Source organism: Pleuronectes platessa, chromosome 19 (assembly GCF_947347685.1).
Source record: "Pleuronectes platessa chromosome 19, fPlePla1.1, whole genome shotgun sequence".
In the NCBI taxonomy this organism is placed as follows: domain Eukaryota; kingdom Metazoa; phylum Chordata; class Actinopteri; order Pleuronectiformes; family Pleuronectidae; genus Pleuronectes; species Pleuronectes platessa.
The window spans coordinates 19,006,083-19,027,453 of record NC_070644.1 but is presented as its reverse complement, the minus strand read 5'-3'; the positions used below and the strand labels follow the sequence as shown (position 1 = coordinate 19,027,453).

The 21,371-nt window shown below is 44.3% G+C and overlaps 1 protein-coding gene across 1 annotated transcript in view; it reads right to left on the bottom strand.

The window, feature by feature from the left end:
- Window positions 1-544: 544 nt before the first annotated feature.
- LOC128424977 (protein unc-13 homolog B) overlaps window positions 545-21,371 on the bottom strand; it is a 54,137-nt gene continuing 33,310 nt past the window's right edge. The window contains exons 11-39 of the mRNA XM_053411440.1: window positions 16,986-17,032; window positions 16,800-16,878; window positions 15,737-15,811; window positions 15,416-15,635; window positions 15,104-15,331; window positions 14,863-15,004; window positions 14,586-14,755; window positions 13,228-13,343; window positions 12,374-12,537; window positions 11,778-11,928; window positions 11,613-11,681; window positions 11,221-11,310; window positions 10,991-11,128; window positions 10,721-10,851; window positions 10,478-10,563; window positions 9,521-9,647; window positions 9,294-9,390; window positions 9,062-9,205; window positions 8,895-8,972; window positions 8,617-8,694; window positions 5,037-5,125; window positions 4,812-4,958; window positions 4,613-4,736; window positions 4,456-4,509; window positions 4,288-4,365; window positions 3,944-4,091; window positions 3,341-3,433; window positions 3,078-3,237; window positions 545-2,919 (exon numbers count right to left, since the gene is read on the bottom strand). Of these exons, the coding sequence (XP_053267415.1) occupies window positions 2,634-2,919; window positions 3,078-3,237; window positions 3,341-3,433; window positions 3,944-4,091; window positions 4,288-4,365; window positions 4,456-4,509; window positions 4,613-4,736; window positions 4,812-4,958; window positions 5,037-5,125; window positions 8,617-8,694; window positions 8,895-8,972; window positions 9,062-9,205; window positions 9,294-9,390; window positions 9,521-9,647; window positions 10,478-10,563; window positions 10,721-10,851; window positions 10,991-11,128; window positions 11,221-11,310; window positions 11,613-11,681; window positions 11,778-11,928; window positions 12,374-12,537; window positions 13,228-13,343; window positions 14,586-14,755; window positions 14,863-15,004; window positions 15,104-15,331; window positions 15,416-15,635; window positions 15,737-15,811; window positions 16,800-16,878; window positions 16,986-17,032 (3,609 nt within the window). The 3' untranslated portion in view covers window positions 545-2,633. The remainder of the gene's footprint in view (window positions 2,920-3,077; window positions 3,238-3,340; window positions 3,434-3,943; window positions 4,092-4,287; window positions 4,366-4,455; window positions 4,510-4,612; window positions 4,737-4,811; window positions 4,959-5,036; window positions 5,126-8,616; window positions 8,695-8,894; window positions 8,973-9,061; window positions 9,206-9,293; window positions 9,391-9,520; window positions 9,648-10,477; window positions 10,564-10,720; window positions 10,852-10,990; window positions 11,129-11,220; window positions 11,311-11,612; window positions 11,682-11,777; window positions 11,929-12,373; window positions 12,538-13,227; window positions 13,344-14,585; window positions 14,756-14,862; window positions 15,005-15,103; window positions 15,332-15,415; window positions 15,636-15,736; window positions 15,812-16,799; window positions 16,879-16,985; window positions 17,033-21,371) is intronic.

Genomic DNA, 21,371 nt, shown 5'->3' with positions numbered 1-21,371 from the left:
TCTTTGGACCTGGAGACGGGAGACCAGGAGTGGAGGGGCAGTAAAACACAGGTAACAGGTAAATGGCTGCAGCCAATCACAAAGCTTGTGAACTGGGCAGTGAGCTATGCTACACACCCATTTCTTAATTATCAGCCACTTTCATCTTAGTGTAATTTCACAGGAGGAAAACAAAGCAAAGGATTTTGTTGCATTTTAAAATATGAAAATTATGACTTTAAATCTTTTGTATCCATCCAGGCTCTGTCAGAAATGTCATTTAATACCTGGACTCAAAGTAAAACCACTGGCTAAATTAGTTATTGTGTTCCATCATTTTATTGGATTTGATTGAAATAAGGCTGTTATTTGTTTGAAAATAACGATTAAAGATGAATTGGGGAAGTTCAGATGATAAATCTCCAAATTACCCACAGTGCAGATTCTAATCTAAACATGAAGATACTTTGGTTTGTACTTAAACAAAAGTTAATATCTATTAAATCCATGTCACCTTCTACCGGGGGGGGGGGGGGGGGGTAAAAGAAACACACAGGTAAGCAGATTTATAGATACTTCGAATACTTTATACAAAATTCATTAAATCTAGTGTTTACATGATGACGACAACATTTCAAAGTAGTGACAATACAAAGAAAACACCACAAAAAAAAAATGCAGTTACCGTGTTTGACTGAACCTGTGGTTGAACCTTGCAGTGACTTAGTGAACGGGTCAAGAACATTTTAGAAAATACAGAAAAATCTTTAAAAAATAAACATAAATAAATAGAAGTGAACATTTGAAACTTGGCACGAGGATTTGTGTATTTTACAGAATGGCTGTGACAGAAGTGTAACAAGGAGGGTGACGTGTGATTGGTTCAAGCGTGTGCACGCACTGAGGTTCTCGTATTAACACAACATCCTTCATAAAAGTGGAACATTTTTAATATTTCTCCATCATTTGGGAACAAATGCACTGGCACACGTCGCACTGCATAATATCTCTGTCCATAAAAACACGTATCTTACAGTAAGAGGACGATAAGGGGGAGTATTTACAAAAAGAAAACTCACACAAAATATAAAGAGACTGCAAAGAAAACCCAGCCTGTGTATAAGTACAGTGGTTTTCATCAAAGATAAAAAAAAATTAAATACTACGTACTAAGGGGTAACGCTTGGAAAAAACGTGTTTGACATCATCGTGGGCAAAACAAGTGGCCGAACCTCAAAGGATATACATAAAAATAAAAAAATTTAGTTTGTAAAGCAAGGCCACTGATAGGAAGAGAGGAAGAAACAGGGCAGGAAGATAATATGTAAATTATCCTTCAATCCTCATCAGATATCGTAAAAACCTGAAAGTTCAACCTCAAGGTTTTTTTTTCACCCTGTGGGTTTGTGTGTGAACAGGATTACACAAAAAGTACTCGACAGATTTCAATAAAACTTGGTGGGATGATGGGACACAGAGAAAGAAAGAACCCATAATAGTTTGGCATTGATCTGGACTAAGGAGCCGATCCACTATTATCTCTTCCACTTTCTTTAACATTAGGAAAAAGGGCATTTTTTGTCAGTTTTCCCAGATTCCCAGGGAATATTTTTGATGAGGAAACAAACAATTTAATCCTGAAAGAAACTTTCTCTCTTTCACGTTTTAATGCAGCAGCAGCCACTCGTTCACATTGTGCAAATTCTCAACACACACGCACACACGCGCACACACACGCACAGACCTCTGACACACGCTCACGACGGTAAACAACATTTTTAAATCGCAGGCTTTTGAAAAAAAAAAACGCACAGACGTCAATAAATACATATAAAAAAATAAATAAAATGGCTGCACCATCGCGGTGGGACTTTAGGCCACGTGAGCCACGAGTTGTTAGATGAGCTCATAAATAAATATGAACAAAAAAAGACGAGGACTCTGCTTCAACACACACTTTTCATTTAAACTGATTTAAACCTTGTTGTTGTTGATTTTACGGCGTAAAACGTGATCAACAGATGATTTGTCAGTATTTGTTTCTCCTGAAAGGTTAAATTAAGGAGTGGAAACTTAACATGGCAAGGCACACATCAATACTTTGAACGAAGGGGGGAAACGTTAAGGGTTATTACTTCTTAGTACCTTCTCCTGAAACTTCAGCTTCACTTGATTAACCGGTAAAATAGTTCTGCGTCTTTTTTTGCACAAACCGTTTTCACATTTGACTCCGACCGTCACAGTGAAGCTACGGACTTCACACATTCACAGTTTTGAGTGTAAGGCATCAAACACATGGCCACGCTTGGGGGGGTAGTGGGGGGAGGGGGGGGTTATTGCACAGCAACACTCGGAAGGTGGGGGAACTTGTTCGGCGTCCTCTGCTCCCTTGAGGCTGTGGCTGTTGGAGGGAGGGGGCGGTTGAGTGGTCACTTCCTGGTGGATCAGCTGGTCGGTGTGAAGGTTGAACGAACCCGTGTCCGTGTGGTTGAGCTCCGTCACTGATGTCTGAGAGTGTTTGTCCGAGTGTAAACGTGGTCGGACACAGGAGAATGACTCCCTGGATGCGCCTCTTATTCTGAAATTCTGAGTCCCTCCTCCCTTCCTCTCTCTCTCTCTCTCTCTCTCTCTCTCCGTCTCCAGCCCTCCTCCTCTCATCTGCCCTCCTCGGCCGATCGTGTTTCCGACTTCAGCCTCACGAACTCCTTGGCCACGTCGTCGTTGGAGCGCTGCGACAGGATGCGCATGGCGGTGAGGCCGGTGTCGTCCATGTGGATGCGCTGGCCCAGGGGACACCAGCAGGCGCAGTTGCCCTTCTCCATGATGTCCCTCAGCTGCAGGACGGCCAGGCCCACCACCCGGTCGGCGCGGCCGAAGCAGTAGTCCTTGACGCAGACCTGCAGCTCGTAGCACTCGAAGCCCTCCTGGTTACCCAGAGCACTGCGGGGGGGGAGAAGAGTCATCAACACAGAAGCAGGTTGTTCAGCTTAAAACCACAACATCCGCTAAGAGAAGCTTTAACACATCAGTTGCTAATTGATTCTTCAAATAGTTGGATCTTAATTTAAAAAGCCGGTAAAGCTCCTCCTAGTTCTTACAAGTTGAAGGTCTCGTTGAACTTCGGGGACCAGCTGTTGTTCTTGGACTTGGTCTGGAACTTGCGTTTCTTGTCGCTGAGCTGAGGCCCGATCAAGCTGGTCTCCACGAAGGGCCGGAACATCCCGGACGTCTGCCATTTTAAATCGGCAGCCCCCATGACTGCAGTCACACACATCGGAGGAGGAAGACGTGAGCAGCCGAGTTGTTTTAAAAAATGGGACATTATTTCAGGAGGATTATTATTATGAAAACTCGATCTGACCTTTGACGGTGACCTTTCGCTCTCCGTTCTTGGGATGAGTGTACAGCTCGATCTGGACACTCACCTCGCCGATGGGCTGGTCCACACCGGAGCCTAACACACCCAGATACATGCACCAGTGAGCTTTCATTTAACCACCATTACCAGTAAAAAATTAAAGTTTGATTCACGACACAGAGTCAGTATGAGAGGAGAGGGGGGGCACAGGCAGGGGGGGTTGAGTTGACCCACCTCAGGGGCACAGAGAGATTCAATGTGGAGGGAGGGGGTGGGGGGTGGGGGGGGGGGGGGGGGAGCAGGTGGGGGGGAGAAAAGAAACACTGGCAGATGATTTCAGTGAGACCTACCCCTGCTGGGCTGAATTTTTTCATTGGGTGTTAACCTAATACCCTTCCCATTGTGCACTGGCACAGAGGCAGCACAGGAGATAAGAGAAGACAGCGGCAACACGTCAACACATTTCAGCGTCAGAAACGACAACACACAAAATACACACAGGTTCAGATTTCAAAGAGGGGAAATGATAGTCCTATCGAAACACATTGTCCAGCTGGCGCCCTCTCCTGGTGTACTAGGGGTAAGAGAAGCTGTGGCGGTCGATACCTTGTGCGTGCTGGGAGGTGACGAAGGTCTTGATGAGTGTGTCTGTCGTCTGTGTGTAGAGCGACAGCGCGTGGCGGAGCGAGGACAGCTCGGGACTCTTCTCCAGGAACGCCTTCTTCAGCCCGTTGCCGCCCGCGTGGAAGTATTGCTGCAGAGGAAACAAGAGGGAGACTCTCAACAAAGAAGATCCTGTTTATTTCCAGATCTGGATCCAGACATAAACAAAAACAGACAAACAAATCATCCGCATAAACATTCAGGGTTCTTGATAAACGGATGAATAGGTGATGAAGCTAACCCGACCCCGAATCCCAATGGAACCCGACCCTGTCGTATAAACTGACCTTGATCGTGTCCAGTGCCACGTCCATGACAGCACACTGCCTGGGGGACAAGCTCTTAGCCTCGCCCGCCATGTGGTCCTGCACACGATGAGCAGAGAGACCAGTTAGCGACGATTGATTCTGGTAACACACAGATTAAACAAATATCCCAAAGGGGCTTCTTGATACCTTGAGTTTGGAGAGCTGACCGAGCTCTTTGGCCGCCGAGAGGATCTGCGCTCCCTGAGAGAAGAGAACCAAAGGAACTGAGAAACGACTTTCTGTTGCATTTAACTTTGCAAATCTCCACCAATGATGAAGCAAAGAAAGCAAACATGTGACTCACAAAGGTATCGCTGCCCTGAGGAAGGACAATCGTCTTCTCCAGGCTGCTCATCACGATCCTCCAGAGCTCCTTCAGAACACGCTTCAGGACCGTCTTCTCACAAACTGTGGCGAAAAGGGTCAGCCTGCAAATACATGGTGCAGAGTGTATCAGCAAGAGGCCGAGAAGAGAAACCTGCAAATCTGAATCATCCACTCACCTTCCATCCAGGAAGTCCATGAGTGGCCTCAGCATGTTGTCAGAGTCGCCCTCCACCTGGACCTTGGTGCTGGCGTTGAGCGGCCCCTTGATCTGGTAGAGCAGCGCCGCCATCTGCCGCATGCACTCGGTGATGCGGCTCTGGAAGCTGATAGGACGATGAGCAATCAGCAAAATGCATGTGAGGGTTTACTGCATCACCTGTGTCAGTGAGATGAACATGTACCTGTTCCCGAATGTGCTGCTGAGCTCGTCCAGCACGTTGTTCAGCTTCACCTGAAGGTCGTTCAGGAGGTCACTGGCCTCAGGGTCCAACTGCAGACACACAAGCAGAGAGAAGCTTTTAAAACGGACTGAGGGTCTTTATTATATAAACTGTTAAATTGAGAAAGAAAAAATAACATCCCAAAGTTTTCACAAACTTTAAAGTTGCAGAGAAAATCAGTTTTCCAGCTCAAAAGGATGACGACAGACATTTTAATGAACTTTCATATTTGCATTGTAGACAAAATCCACCAAATAACCTTCAATCTTCTTCAGGTAATTTTGCTTTAAATGCAGGAAAACTAGAAGATTTTAAGATTGAACCAAAAAGCTTAAATAACCAGTAGCTGTTATTATGGGTTGTCAAGCTTCAACACTGTGGGATGGCAAAGGAATTAGTGACCAAAATATAATAATCAATAATTAGGGTTTCTTTCAGTTTTGTATTCAATGCTGCTGAGGCAGGGAAACACGCAACACGATTGTGTATTTCTTTTAAACAACAAAAGGAATCCACATTCGCACAAACCCACCTTTTTCCCAGCAGCCTCCAACTTTCAATGGGAGCACATTGGAAAAATAAAAAGTTTAACATTTGCAAGAGAGATGTGAGTCTTTCAGGTCTCACGAGCACTGGGGGGGGGGGGGGGGGGACAACCCAGGTAGTCTGAGGCTAAATGATCTGAATAAGCTGCGCCTGCAGGGGGCGCTGAAACATATGGATGAAGCCGGGCTGCGGCTCATTAAGCCAATGATCCAATGGCCTTTTGATTCATGGCCTGTCGGGGGGGATGTGGCTCCACCAGTGAGGGGAGAAGTTTCTGCTGTGCAGCACAGAGGCAAACAGGCCCGAGGCTTCTGGGAAATGCAGCTAGAGACGGATTGTGTCCCGTTTGTAATGTGCCTGTGTGTGTTTTTGTGTTATTAAACATGAGTGTGTGCACCTAAACTCACCTTCTTCTCTTCAAACGCGTTTTCAGTCTGTGGCAGCACAGAGAAGTGGAGGGTAACACAGGACAACCTCGATTTAGAGTCATTTCTCGTTTTGGAATTAGATTTTCAAGTATTTTGGGGGAACAGCTGAAGATCAGTTGCTATAATAGAAAGTTCAGTGGCAGCGGATTCACCCTGGTGTGCATGTGACCTACCTTCTCTACCAGTGGGGGCGTCTTTGTGGGGCATAGGGATGTTTTATTAAGATTATTATTTAAAAGAGAAATTAAAAAAAAGACAAATTAACAAAACTCCCAAAAAACAAATCAAAGGAAACAGGAGAATTAGAAATAACTGTATTTTAAGGGGAAACAAGTTTTGAGGAACGACCGGGGGAAAGAAAAAGTGAAAATTCAACCACAGATGAAGATCAAATCTAAGATGAGAGACACCACAGGGAACCATGTGTCAGTGGGAAAGGGAAAAGACTTGGATAGATGTTCCAGATTGAAACCAGTTCACACTGTAACAAACCTCAACCTCAATTTCCTCCCCTTCCTCCCCCACTGCTTCCTCCTCCTCCTCCTCCTCCTCCTCCTCACTCTCCTCAAACTACGAGTGGCAGTGAAGAGACAATAAGAAAAGTTAATAGTTTGATTCTCATCCACGTGTCCTTCAGGTGGTGAGATCAGGGGGAGTATATGCAGTCATGTGTCACATGTCTGCATATACGGGGAACTTGCCTGCCATGCTAGCATTCTACTGTTGGGCTAGAAAAAGAAAAAGGAAAAACACGACTGTGACTTCACTCTCACTCTCTAGAATCCCCACCTCATGGTTGTACGCCTCATGAGGTCACAGCGACCTTCACCTTTGACCCCCAAACAAGTGCAAATGAAAGTTTGGGCCTAATTTGAAAGATTTCTTTCAAGGTATTCTCAAGAATGGGATGATAGCTCGTTAGCCATCTGTCCAACTGTATTAATAATAAACTCAAAATTGTGTCACCAAATAGCAAATATCAACATTTTACAATTTGGATATCTCACATTTTATTTTGGTGACGAAAAACCTATTGATTATGAAAATACTTTTAAAATTGCTCTCCCTTTCGGGAAAGAAAACAAACTTGCACCAACAAACCCGAGGTAAACAAAACTAAATTCTGATAGTTGTTTACTTTAGTTCTCTCCATGTTGACAAGCAGCACATTTACACACACACACACACGCACACTGAGCTGATCCTTCCCATGATGCAAAGCTTCAAGTTAAAAGATCAAATCATCAAAGTTCAAGACGATCACCAGACAAAGAAAACAACGTCCAACTCATTCACTTGCTCTTTGCCACTGAAGGAAAATCCCACCACTGCTGCTCAGATGCATTTCTAGCACCACCTTGTGTTTGAGTAGAGTACTGGAGACTCTTTTTTATCATGCAATAAGAAGTACCTTCAAGGGACAGTTTCTAATCAGCTGCTAAATCTGATTGAAGTGTTGAGATCAAGAAAACTGACACAGAAGAAGCCCCCTCATACTATTTTACATTTATAGATGCAGGTTGATTATCCAATGGGAGACGACTAAACAAAACAGGGGTAACTATTCAAGCTATATCAGGAGGAGAGTATTTAATAGAACAGTTAAGCTAGAGTGCTACGATACAGGATTTACTGGTTTTAAGTTCAGTAAATATCACACAATATGAATTATGGACTAACTAATAAAGCACAACAGACATCATGCTACATTCATTTAGAAGTGATCTACAGTCTAACACTCTACTCTGCTGACAGCAGCAGTACGCACCAGAGCCTTCGCCTCCTCCTCATCGGTAATAACCTGTTTCTGAGGAAGAGGAAAATCATTTCTTTGCATAAACGCACAAAAAAAATCCACGACGCTGCGGCATTAGCTCCACTGGCTCAGATGTGAACCTACCTCTTCATCTACTGCCTCCTCCTCCTCCTCCTTCTCCTCCTTCTTCACCTCCTCATCTTCCATAGCTTCATTTAGCTTTAATTGTAAAGTTAACACACTGGTTGAAACTACACAACAACAAAAAACTACTACACTAGCTCCTCAGTAAATATGATGCAGCACTATGCAGGGATCTGAAGCAGGGGGAGGTCACAGCCGACAGGTTATTGATTGTTGTAACTGCAGCTACACTTAGGACACGGTCTCCATGTCCTCTAGTCTATTAGGCAGCACAGGGACAGATCTGTGTGTATCGATCTGCTTTCACTGACAGCGCCACGTTGTCACACACCAGGGACGACGTGTGGATATTTCTACACAACCTGCCTGTAACACAAGATTCACGACGTACACGCAACATCCGCTACGGCCTCATTAAGAGTCAGGATCTACATCTCTACTGCACATACCTGCGCTTCCTCTGTTGCAGTCTGATACACAACAAACACACACACACACACACACAGCTGAAGTGGAGGTAACCACAGATAAAATCCTGCTTTCAGGGTTGTCTTAGAAATGATAAGTGGATTGGTGATTTTATGTTTTTTTTTAGTAGCAGCACACTGGTTATTCTCAGTGACCCAGTGTGATGCTCTTAAAGATTAATACTGGTTTCTACATCTACCTGTTTGGCTCCCATCGACTCAAACATCTTCTCCAGCTGGATTCTCAGCTGCTGCACATTATTCAGCAGGACGCACGGCTGCAGGAGGAGGCAGGAGAGACACAGTGAGATTTCAAGTTTAAAAACAACTTTCAAGTTTAACTAACACTGTTAAATAGGTCTGGTTCCCAAATTTGATTGAATTTACATTGTATGACTGTATTAACCTTTCCTAAGTGAAATAATAAGGACAAACATTTAAATGTCTTATTGCAGAAAACATAAACACACAAACTTACAATCTTCTCCTTGTCAATGTAAGAAGGGAAGTTCTTGGTCAGAATGGCGCTGTACAGGAGGAGAACTTTGGAAATTGTCTGTAAAAAAATAAATAAAAGATTATTAATCACATCTAGAGCATGCTTTAAGTTCTTTAGAAGGTGTAGTTGAGAGTGTGATGTGTTACCTTGGAGAAGCGGCGGCTGTACTGAGCCATGACGCTCGGGTCGGGACATTCCAGCTTCTTGATGATCTCAAAACTCTGGTTGAGCTGCGTGAAGATGTCCACGACGGAGCAGGAGAACAGAGCGTGCTCAGACGTCTGCTGGAACTGGGACGGCAGCCGAGAGTAAGGAGGTTTAAATAGTTTCTTTGCACACGTGAATAAAAACATCAGAGTCAATTTAAATGTGTCTTACTCCGTCTTTCTTGTCTCTCTCCAGGGCTCCGTGCATGAACTCAACAGACACGTCCTCGTTCTCAGCCAACCACTGAAGCACAAACTGCACGAACCATCTACATGGGGAAACACAGGCATCGCATCCAAATCCAAATATCTCAATTAAAGACCAGTTTAAAAATCATATGATTAAAAAGATAACGTTTCTCCTCCGAGCCTCTGAGAGAATACGACTCTTGCACTTACGACGGGTAGTCGGGGACCACGCCCTTGACGCTCGGCAGCTCCTTGACGTACTCGTTGTAGAGCCACTTGACCTTGAAGTGCAGGTTCATGTAGTCGGTGCTCTTACACAGCCGGTGCTTCTCGTGCTCTGCAGACACATGAGCACACGAGGAGCCTGTGAGATGTGTCACGAGCTGGAGAGAATCTCAAGATCACTCAAGTCTAGCCCCTTGATACCTGTCTTTACACTGAGCTAAGATGATTAGCCTCAGGTTTTAGCTTCACACTGTGATTACAGTGTAAATTGGGGAGTAAATTAATTCTGATATACTCTTTATATTATAAACAAACAATGTAGGTGGATTTAAAGTTTTATATGAGAATGTTATTTAATTAAATTGTTATTAAATTAAAAGTAGTTGTGTGCACATTTAGTTAAGGTACGTTAAAACACATGCAGTCTTAAAGGTGAGCTCAAATTTACCCAGGAGTAATTTTAGTGACCTACTAAAAAACTACTACTATGAAAGTTATAATACTTAAATACAAAATCTCTGAACACATTTTTCCATCTCTTTTAATATTAAAGCAGATTGAAAAATGAAGGGTTCACACACATCTGTGGAGAAGTGTGTGATACAGATGGGGGGGTTTCATCTTGAGGACGAGGGGCTGGGATAAGAGCTGAGGAGTGTGTGTGTGTGTGTGTGTGTGTGTGTGTGTGTGTGGGGGGGGGGGGGGGGGCTGCTGTACAGTAACGTACAGTGCAGCGGACACAAAGTGCAGAGAAGCTCCTGGGAGACATAAGTAGCTTTCAAACCCTCCACAGTAATTTCTAACTTTAAACATCTCCTGTGCCACTGAATCGCTCCTACTACAGAATTCCTCTCTCTCTCTCTCTCACACACATCTCCAGTTTCTCCAGGATTCTCCTCCTCACGATTTCAAGCACCTAATAAGACGGGGCTGGGGACTTACCTTCCATTGCATACTTCATGTCCTGAGCAAACAGCGTCCACATGACCTCTGCTGACACCTTCCCGACACTCAGCTCCTGAGGGAACCTGGGAGAAAGGTGACGGACAGACAGGGAGGTAAATAATACAATACAGAATATCCCAGAGTATCACGACTGAATCAATGGGTTAAGATTAATTCAAACTGTCTGTATTGTCCTGCTATTTTAATAGAATAAAAGAATAAGTAAAAACAACAACTAACTGGTTGAGCACTGGAGTGTAGGAGTTCCTGTCCTCTTCTATGATGGAGACGATGAGCATGATGAGTTTGGGCCAGAAGTCCAGGTTCTTGACACTGGGACCCTGCTCCTCCAGAGGGACGTCCTCCTTGTTCTAGAGAAGCAAAGAGACACAGTCAGTCTCTAAAAGAAGGGACAGTTCAATACAATGGACAGCAAACAATAAGAAGAAGACATTTACAGTAGTTATTTACCACTTGTAGAGATCTGAAAGGTTTCTACATGCTACTCACCGTGTCTGCAGGTTGATACTGTCTGTTGTACAGCTCGTGGCAGTTATTGAAGATGTAGTCGAACGTGGAGTTGAGACAGGCCTTGACACAGTCCCTCACCACCTGGCTGGCTCTGGGCGGAGACTGCAGCTCCTGGACCTGAGCACAGGATGGAAGGAGGGACACCGATGAGATGAAAACAGAGTTATCTCCCCACACAAAAAGAGAAATGGAACGGATGAAGCACAAACCTTCATCCTGAAGAAGGTGATGCTGGTTAGAAGATCCACGGTGGATTTCAAGTCCTGCAGGCGATCCTTGTTGCTGGCAGGGAAGTGGTTCTACAGAGGAAAAATTGGTTTTGATATATTTCACCATTACAGACATAAAGTGCGTATCAACGAGGACAGCGTAGAGAAATTCACACTCAGGGTTCAGACTGCAAATTGTCCTTGAGACTTCATACTTAAAGCACAGGGATCAGGAAATACTGATCATTTTAAGTATGTGGCACAAACTGTAGTAGTGTAATGTAGTGTTTCTTTTGTGTTTGTCCTAAACTCACGACAACAAATAATGAGGGAACATTCTACAATACAATCTTTGAGAAATCAGTTATTTATTTAGTAGAATCAAATCTTACCCTGTATGTCGAGAGGTCAATGCGCAGTGAGTTGTGCAACTGGTCCAAGAGCTTGACAAAGCGTTCTTTCTGCGTGGGGAAGAAAAGAAAAGAGAGATAGAAACACAACACAAGGAGAAGCTGTGTGTGTGTCTGTGTGTATGTGTGTGTTTAAGTGGTACAAACCCCAAAATTGGAGGCAGCGAAGCGGTCGGAGGCGGACACATTGGTGGAGGCGGTGGTGTGGGCGTAGAAAGCATTGATATTGGCCAGCAGGGTGCTCATCACGGCAGGAACCCCGGGACACATGTACTTGGATGACAGACAGGCAAAGTGACTGTAAAGAGAAGCACAGACAAAGCCTGGTAAAGACTCGGGAGCTCGATTCCCTCCAGTTACACCAGCTCACACTTCTCTCTGTCTCTCGAGGGACTTGTTTTAACCCGATGATCTCTATTAGGAACAGACATTTCATCTGCTCATCAATCAGCCGGCCCGTTTAGACTGAGGGACGGCCCATTGGAGAGAGTGATGGGCCCAGCTAACAGGCATCTGACATTTCATGGAGACACATCCATCCTCGGCCCACTCATAATTGACTTTCCTTCGGTTGGAGGCCGACAGGGACCGACAGCGGCGCCGAGGAAGACAAAGGGTGCGGAGGTAGGGCGAGGGCCAGGGGGGGGAGATGAAGAGGTGACACAGACATGGACAGACAGAGAGAGAGAGAGAGAGAGAGATGGAGACAGTTTGTCTTTCGCTGTGATGTGTCTCACACTCACGTCATGGCTTGGTAGATGGACTCGATCCCGTAGCGCATGGCAAACTCGTCCACCACCTCCTGAGCCACGTCGTCAAAGTAGACTTTCCAGGAGTCGTCTCCGCGAGGGTCGGGGATTTTCACCTGCCCTTGGCCGAGCAGGTCGTTCGAATGGTGGAACAGGTTCTGCAGGGGAGAGACAAGTGGTGTGACTGTCAGGTGATTAAGCTGGAGCAGGAGAGAAACGTTTTTTTTTTAAGAGTTATTCCTATTTTACAGAAAAATGAACAAGTATACGTGGGTAAAACCTTCTGTTATTTTTGATTCCTGTTCAGAAAACACAGGAAACTCTCTCAACTTAGTGTCTTGCAGGTGTTGCATCTTGCATGATACTCCGAAAAATTCCCCAAATTAAAAGAAACTACAAATAAAACTACAAAAGTTCATGTGTGTCATATGACACCTCACCAGAAAAAGTGCTATATCAGAATTTAGACCTCAAAATAAAGAAGAAGAAGAAATAAGCGCGTTCTCTCGGGTGTCATGTTTCTATCATTGCCCATCGGAGCCAATAAAAAGTTAATTTGATCTGGGAGTGAATGCTGGTTTTATCCATTCCCATTGTAGACAAAAGAAAGGTTTTATATAATGTTAGTGGGTTTTGTGACCAGTTGAAGAAAGGCTCTGAAATAACTATTGGTCTATTTAAGATTAAAAGTATGTCAGATTCCCAAATATTGTTGGCATCTTAAAAAACCTTTTATATTATTGTATCCTGTTACTTCACTGTTCTATCTACATATGTTAAACCCGTGTGCATGTGTGTTACATTAAACCAAACACATCCAATGGTTTCTGCAGAACCACACACTGTACCTCATGCAAACATGTGTACTGCACATGGTACGGAGCCACTTTCTCCTCTCCCTTAATCTCCACGTTGATCTGCAGGCGAATGGCTCCCGACACCGCCGACTTGTCCGTCCTCTTCTCTGTAATCAGACACAAACACATTCAGCCGAACGCACACTCACACACTCGCGTATCTTCTTCGAGTCATAACGCCGATGCAATCCCTGCGGCCCACGGAACCAGGTCTGTTAACACACAACACTAATTACAGACCATTAAGATAGCAGTTCTATTGTGGGGGGATCTGTTTCTACACGCTGATGGCATAGAAGTCCTGATCGGGAGGGAGACAATGGCAGGGGGGGGGGGGGGGGACGTATGGATTCGTGCCTGATCATCCAGGACACTTGAGCTCTTGCTCGTCTGGAGGTGGAGTGCTCGGCGGCTCACCCCTGCTATTTGCCCTGACAGGCACATCATTAGGGGAATTTTGTACATGTCGGCAGAGCGGTCGATTTCCGACTGGAGTGCTGCTACTTGATAATCACACATCAGGAGGACAAAGCGGGGACAGAGAGGAGGGAGGGAGGCTGCTTCGGAGAAGACGCTGATCAGAGTCGAGAAAACGTTTGAAATGCACAGAGCGTAGAATACATGACTGATAATAAATATTGATTCAATTTCTAATTCCTAATGACTCCAACCTACAGGAATGTTCTGTTAAACGTGAGATCAAGGATAATTCAAATTGAGCACTTTGTATTTTTTCCCCCACAACAGCAGATTTATAGGCGCATTCATATTCAGTATAATGTTGTTCTAGTGGAAGATTTATTATTGTCACGGTTAATTTCTGCACTTTAATCAAGCAGAAACAAAGAGATGCTTCGTCATTAAGAACATTTAACATGGATGTGGAAATAAATAGATAATTTAAAAGACGTTTACTGATAAATCAGCAACTTGAAAATGCATTTAGGCTCCTTTACAAATTAAAATATCTTCTTCCAGGATGGACCAGTACCGGGGAAGTATAAATATTTCGGAGATGTCTTCCCAGAGGACAACTTTCATAAATTCTAAAGAGGCTGATTTAGAATTTCATAGAATGGGATTACATGGGAAAAGCTAGTATTGTCATGCAGGCCAACATGGGCCTCGAGGCTGCTACTGTACAATGTACAAGAATGAAAAATGATATGTTGCTGCAGGCAAAGGAAACGTGGGTAATGAGGTGCAAACAAACCACTGAGTGGACTTAAAAGTGACCTGCACACAGAATATACACGAAGTAGATCAATTAGGACAAAGTTTCCTCATTGGAACCGTCAGATCTTAAGGCTTTTAACTTGGTCATCTTTATAGAGAGCTGGAGCACTGACCCAGGTTGTACCAGACGTCCATTTCTCCGCTCAGCGTTCGAACTTCAATAATACTCTGGCCGAGGAAATCATCAGATTCCCTCTTGAGACGCTGCTTCACCCTGGACTTGATGTCGTCATCCTCGTCCCACACGCGCACTTTGATTCGGTCTGACGAGTTGTGGCACTCACTAAAGAAGAGGAAAATTAAATAGAAACTTTAAATAAACAAACAAATACAGGAAAAACTTTTATACACAGGTTTTTATTATATTAACAATAAAATTCAGTGACTTACAAGTGGTACTTCTCCTCCCAGACAGGATTGAGGTTTCCATAAATGGTCTTGGTTCTTTTCTTGGTCTTTCCCACCTGGACTGTGACGTACGGATCGCTGGATCCCGTCTTGTCCTTCGCCTGAAGCCCTTGTGCACAAACAACTACACAAAGACACACACACAGTAAAGTTTCATGCTCAGGTGGCGACGTCTTTGTTGAGCCGATCCACTTTTTTGTGACTTTGAATCTGTGGCACTAACCTGTGATGGTGATCTTGGCCGACCACTTGGAGGTCCCGTCCAGAACGCTCTGCTTGATGGTCTTCATCTGCTGTGCGTGGATGGCTTTGCTGATGACAAACACCTCCCTGATGAGTTCGAAGATCTCCGGCTTGTTCCTCTCCCGGATCTTCATCCTGTCCTTCATGGCCATGATGATATTCTGAGTCTTGTCCTCAGCTCCGTGCTTCGAGCTCTTCTCCGCGGCACCTGCACATCAGGAAAAAAAGTTTGTTGTTTGACTTCTGTGAACTTCACGTAGGAGCATTTCCCCGTGTTGTGGGCTTCACTCACGCTGCAGACAGTCGGCATTCAGCAGCTCTTGGCACTTCTCGTGGCACTTGACTCCGCACTCGGAGCAACGCATGCCTTGGCGGGCGATCCCCCACAACAACCCCTCGCACTCGTAGCAGTACGTCGGGGTGGTGGCAGTCCACACTTCAAAGTTATGCGGGGTCGTGCAAGATATGGGGTAGATGAGCGCCTGCAGCGTCTTCTTGTACACATGGGTTTTCTATAGAATGGAGAACGTGTATTTTAAAGCACGGGACACAAGACAACACAACAAAAGTGATCTTGTGCCGACATTATCAATGTTTCGGTTGTTAAACTCACCAGCTCCTCATCCTTGATCGATGAGCGTGCAGCCATAGAGGATGTGATCCCCGCCTTCCTGGCTTGGACGAGCGACTGAGCCACAAGCGACAAAGGAAAGTTTACTTAATATTAGCGTTGAACAAACACACACACATAACCCACAACCAAGCACAACCCAAAAATGATATCACTGAAACCTAAGGGGTGAGTATGGTTAAAAAGGTGAGTGGGGGGTTTGTAAGGGTGGTGAGTAGGGTTACTACACAAACAGAAAACAGGTATTATATAATATAAATATATACATACATGTGTATATGTATATATCAATAATTATGCACATTTTCCCTGTTTGTGAATTATTACCGGATAATCAGAAAAATACATGAGTAATATTAGTTTTCCCAACTAGTAGCAATAATAGAAGTTAGAAGTAATAAATTATCTAAATGTTTATATTCTGAAGCAAAAGCAGCATCTGTCACAAATTGGGTGGTTAGTAATGTTTTCAACCAATTTATGATTTCCATGGCACAGCGAGTAAGAGAAAGAAACAAACCAAAACAGTGGGGGGGTGGGGAGGATTAGGTGATTGGGTGTTTTACTGATAATATCAAGTAGGGAGAAAAGGCTACCCATGACCAAGAGGATGCATGCACACGTTTTAATTTGTGTTAAACGAGAAGGTCTGAGATCAATACATGCTGCAAGACATTCAGGTTTGAGGCAGCTGCTGGTTTTATTAGTCCTACTTGATATTTTGTGTTTTAGTAAAAAAAAAAAAGGGAGTGGCAGCTGGGTTTCTATTAACTTACCATAGCCTGACCAAGGAGAGTGAATGCATTCAAGAGAGTTGTGGGGAATAGTATCAGGGTTTAAGAGAGGAGGGGAGAGAGAAATTAACAGTCTGGTTTCATATCTGTCTCGATAACAATCTCATCCCACATGAAGCTCAGAGGTCAAATAGTGACCGTTGAGTTCCGCAGGTGGTCTCACGAGCAGAAAGACACAAACTCACACAGAAAGTACACAACAAACAGGGTGATATATGACGTATGAGTGCAAAAGAGAGATGTGTACTGACCACATCGCTGACCAAGGGGATGGGCTTCTTTTTACGCAGGTCTGGCATGCTGTCGATTCCATACAGACCAGGACCACCACTGAGCACAGAAGATAAATGTGTGAATAGATAAATAACGGCGTAAGTGCACAAAATGATCACAGCAAGACAAATAAAATGAAAAAGGGTAAACAATAAATAACTTACCCCGGTTTGACCCAGGCCTGTCTCGGATTGGACTCTTCATCTCGAACCTGGAAGATATTGAATATATGAATCCAGGCTGGGAGCTTTCATAGACTCACACACAGGAGTATTGTTGTGAAGAAAACAACAAGATAATGGAAAGTTCAATTTGGTTTAGTTTCATCTCTCTGATGTCACAGAACATGCAATGTAAAAATAAAAACAAGTGGTAATACTTTTAAAACACGGGCACAAATAAACATTGATGAAGTTTATTTGTGTGCAGATACAAAACGACAGATAAAAGTTGTGGTTCACAGGTCGAGAAGTTAAATAAGAAGTAAATAAAAACAATTTCACAAAACTAACCCTAACCCCTACTTCAATGAATGTTACTTATCTCTCCTGTAGTATTTGCATGCTGTACATTAGGATTTGACTGTGCGCTCAAGCGTTTTTGAATATTTCTACATGATTTTCATAACACAGAGACGAGCAAAACAAATAATGGGGTAAAAAAATATCCACAAATATCAGACAGCGATTGAAATCAACAGAAATAAAGAACAGTGGCTTAAATGTGGAGCCAATGTTGGATGAGTGACCTGATAATCTTCTCTCCAACACTCTGCCAAGTGAAAAAAAACAAATCACAGAATTATTAGGATTTTGTGGAGAAGCTGCAGGTTGAACATTTGCAAGACAGTGATTTTAAGTGAGAAAACTAAATCAACTTAATTCTGTTTAACATATAATCATTTTGATGATTAAATTATTTAAAGATGTACAGAGAGGTGGCAAATTAAAGGAAAACCAAGAGACAGTATCTTAGTAAGGTGCTTTTTCCATTAATTAGTCACCATTCTGTACTTTTAATAGTTTTATTATTGGACTTGCAAGTGATTTAAAGCTGGAGAAAATATCCTTAGAAAAGTACCTGGGATGAACTCATCTTGCGATTGGGATCCCTGAGACCCTTGAGACCCTTGAGAGCCATGGGAACAATGGGAGCCATGGGAGCCATGGGAGCCATGGGAGCCATGGGAGCCATGGGACCCATGCGACCCTTGGGACCCCTGAGCAGATTTGGACAGTCTATGACGGGTTTGCCTCTTTTCTCTCAGAATGCGCTGGAACTTTGCGATACGCTCTCTGTGACCGGCATCAGTCGGTCTGGCTTCATTGACCTCATCAGGAACAAGGTTTTCTTTGATTGGACTTAACCGCACCTCATCTGTTGTTGGCACCGGATCCAGTGGATTCTCCTCTTGCCTCGGTGGAGAAGGATCTGGTGTCAGTTCGAGCTTGGACTGGTCCCCATCTGTTGGACATTCTCCTTCTCCCTGTGACATTTCTACTGAGTGGGACGGAGTAGTGGTGCAGGGAGAGTGGCTCACTGGTTGCGGGGATGCTTGGAGCTTTAATGACAGGTTCTCAAGTGTCCCCCCACAATCTACATAGACTGAAGCCTCACTTTCCTCCTTTGGAGTGACAAATTGTTCCTGATTCTCTGATAGACTAATGTCTCCTTCTGTATCCTCTGTATCGTTTTGAATCTTCTTGGTTTCACTGACTTGCTGGATAGGGGACAGGGATGCCTCCAGCCCACTGCCATCTGTCCCTTCTTCAGAGTTGGATCCTTCCAACTTTTTTAAAGCCCCTTTCAAAGCCGACCTAAAAGTGAGCACAGCCTTGCTGAAAGTAGTTACATCCAAACCTACATTGGGAGGCTTTGCTAAACTCTCAGAATCTATTACAGAAGACGCCTGGGACGATGATTCTCCTCCATCAACCCTGGAGATGCTGGGATCTGTCCACTCCCTGTCCAAACTATCAGCGGACCCTAGATCAAGAGTGTGACCAGAAGACGGACAATCATCACACGGTGAATGTGACTCCGGATAACCATCATCACAGTCTGTCAACAGAGCGGTGGAGCAGCTCAGGCTCCTAGAGGGTCCACTGTCCAGATCATTTGCACAGGCGTCCACAGTGTGGTAACCTGAACTATACGAGTAGGGAAAGTTTGTAGCATAGCCGCAGCTCAGTTTTTCTTCCTCAGTTTGTAACCTTGGTGGTCTCCAGTCCAACGTACTCGAAGAGCTGGACGGAGAGTTGCAATGGAGTCCGAACAGCCATGAGAGATGCTCAGAACTGTTGTGTGAAGAATGACCTGGTGTGGAGCTCCGTGTTTCATCTGTGGCACACGTGTCCCACACATGAGGACAATTATCCACCTCTTCTCCGCTGTTGGCAGAGGAGCAGATATCCTCCTCACTCCAGCCTCCTTCTGCACTTTTACTGTGCTGGATATCAGCAGAAGTCCATCTGGCATACTCCGTTTTTAGAAAATCTGCTTCTGGACAGTTGGAGCTGTGAAAAGATGACAACGAGCTGGTGCTTCGGTATTCATGGCCACCATGAAGCTCCAGGTAGCAGAGGTCAAGGTTTGTAGTCTCTAGCATGTTTAATTTCAAACTTGGCTCCTGGCTCAGTTGGTCCGTTTGCTGGTCCGGCTGACGTAGAGTGTTTCCATCAACATGCCATCGTCTAAATGTTCTCTGAGAAGGTATACATGTTAAATCTTTGCGGTCCAACACTGGACTAGTGTCTCTACAGTACAGAGACGTGATAGCATTCTGTCTACCCAGGCTTCCGCGCCTGATACGGGGTGTTTCGGAAACATGACTCGGATGAGCTGCAGCTGAAGCCCCAGAGTACATCTCACCTATCTCACTGAGCACTGCGTCCACACAACAAGATACTTCATCCACTGAGCCTCGCACAGATGTGAGATACAGCCTCAGATCAGAAATCTCCTCCTGGATCTTGTTGATGCCTTTTAGCTCTTTCATGATATGTTCCACTATGTTCCCAGAGTCTTGTTCTGATTTCTCCTTCTCCTCCTCCTCCACATTTTCTTCTTTACTCTTGGTCCTATCCGTGAGCCTGGATATAGCATTGTCCAAGATCCCAATGCCATCCTGGCAATCTGAAATGGTGTTGAAAGCTTGGCAGCAGGTAGTGTCCACCAATGACTGGACATGCTGGGACCTATCCTCTGCCCCCTGCAGGAACTTCTGGGTCGTTCTGTGAAGGCTTTGCCCAATTTTGGGGCTCTGTGATCCCTTCCTCTGCAGATCTCGCCTCTTTGGCGAGGCTGGAGGTAGCTCTGAATCGTGGGGCTCATCATGACCACTGAGGTGTCCTCTGGGGAACATCCCTGAGGAGTGGCACTCGTGATTAGTTGTTCCCACACATGGACAAACCAGTGCCTCAGTGACTCCGCCTTAGAGTGGTGTGAGAAGAAGTTAGGATCTTAAACTGAAAAACAACTGAGTGCCGACACGATGACTGAGTTAAGGAACCTGCATTATTTGATAACAAAGCAGTGGAAACTCTTTATATTTCAGAATTTAATTCAAAACAACATCAACTAAATATGCTTGTTAAACTTATTAAACTATTTCATGACCAGAACACTAGAAAGCGCAAGAAGGAGTAAAGAATTGAAACTTCTTACACTGTTATTATACGGTAGTTGTCAGCTGTCAACAAACTATGACCATGCAAAGTTAGGTTAGTACACTTTAACACACATGAAATCCTACATGTATATTTAGGGTAGCGTTTGAGAGCGTCAGACAGTACTTGTCTGTAAAGTTAAGACACATGATGGACAGTATTGTCTTTACTGACCTCCACTGAGTGGCAACTTGAGGAACGAGCACCATGCAGCTGCTTAGATCTCTGTAATTAGGACGCTTTGGAAAGACAGCACGGTAATTACATGACAGGTCAATTCTCTCCTCTGAGGCTCTGTCACTTGTTCAGACCCCTGCCAGCTGCACAGCTTGATAGCTCTGACCCCTTTGCCTACAGCCTGTGTACTTATATGTTCTGTCTTGAGTACTTATATATTCTGTCTACTTATATGTTTACACCGGGGATCAGAGAAAAATGCAATTTCGATCTACGTCCTGAATTGACAATAAAGTTGACTTTGACAGGATTTACTGAGTGGCCAGAACGCAACATAAATCTGTCTCATGTACTCAGTCCATTTCACCAGAGTCAATACCAGACGGAGATCATTATTTTCATATTCGTCAACAGAGAATAACCACGTGAGGTGATCTTGAAGTTAAATTCAAGTGAAGCCTCAGACAAACCCACTTATCCTTGCAGCACAGTTTCTAGCTTTTAAAGTGTCCGGCCCAAGAGGAATGTTTATCGCAGGTGAATTTTATCCCTGAACTTCTTTGATAAGGTGCTTCATGAGCTATCATAGTAACATTACCTGTAATGAGCCTTCATTATAGTTTTGGGAAAAGCATTTCCCTTTCCATTTGGTGAGTTATTGTAAAGAGTGAATAGCTGAGAACTACATTACACTCCCACTGCACT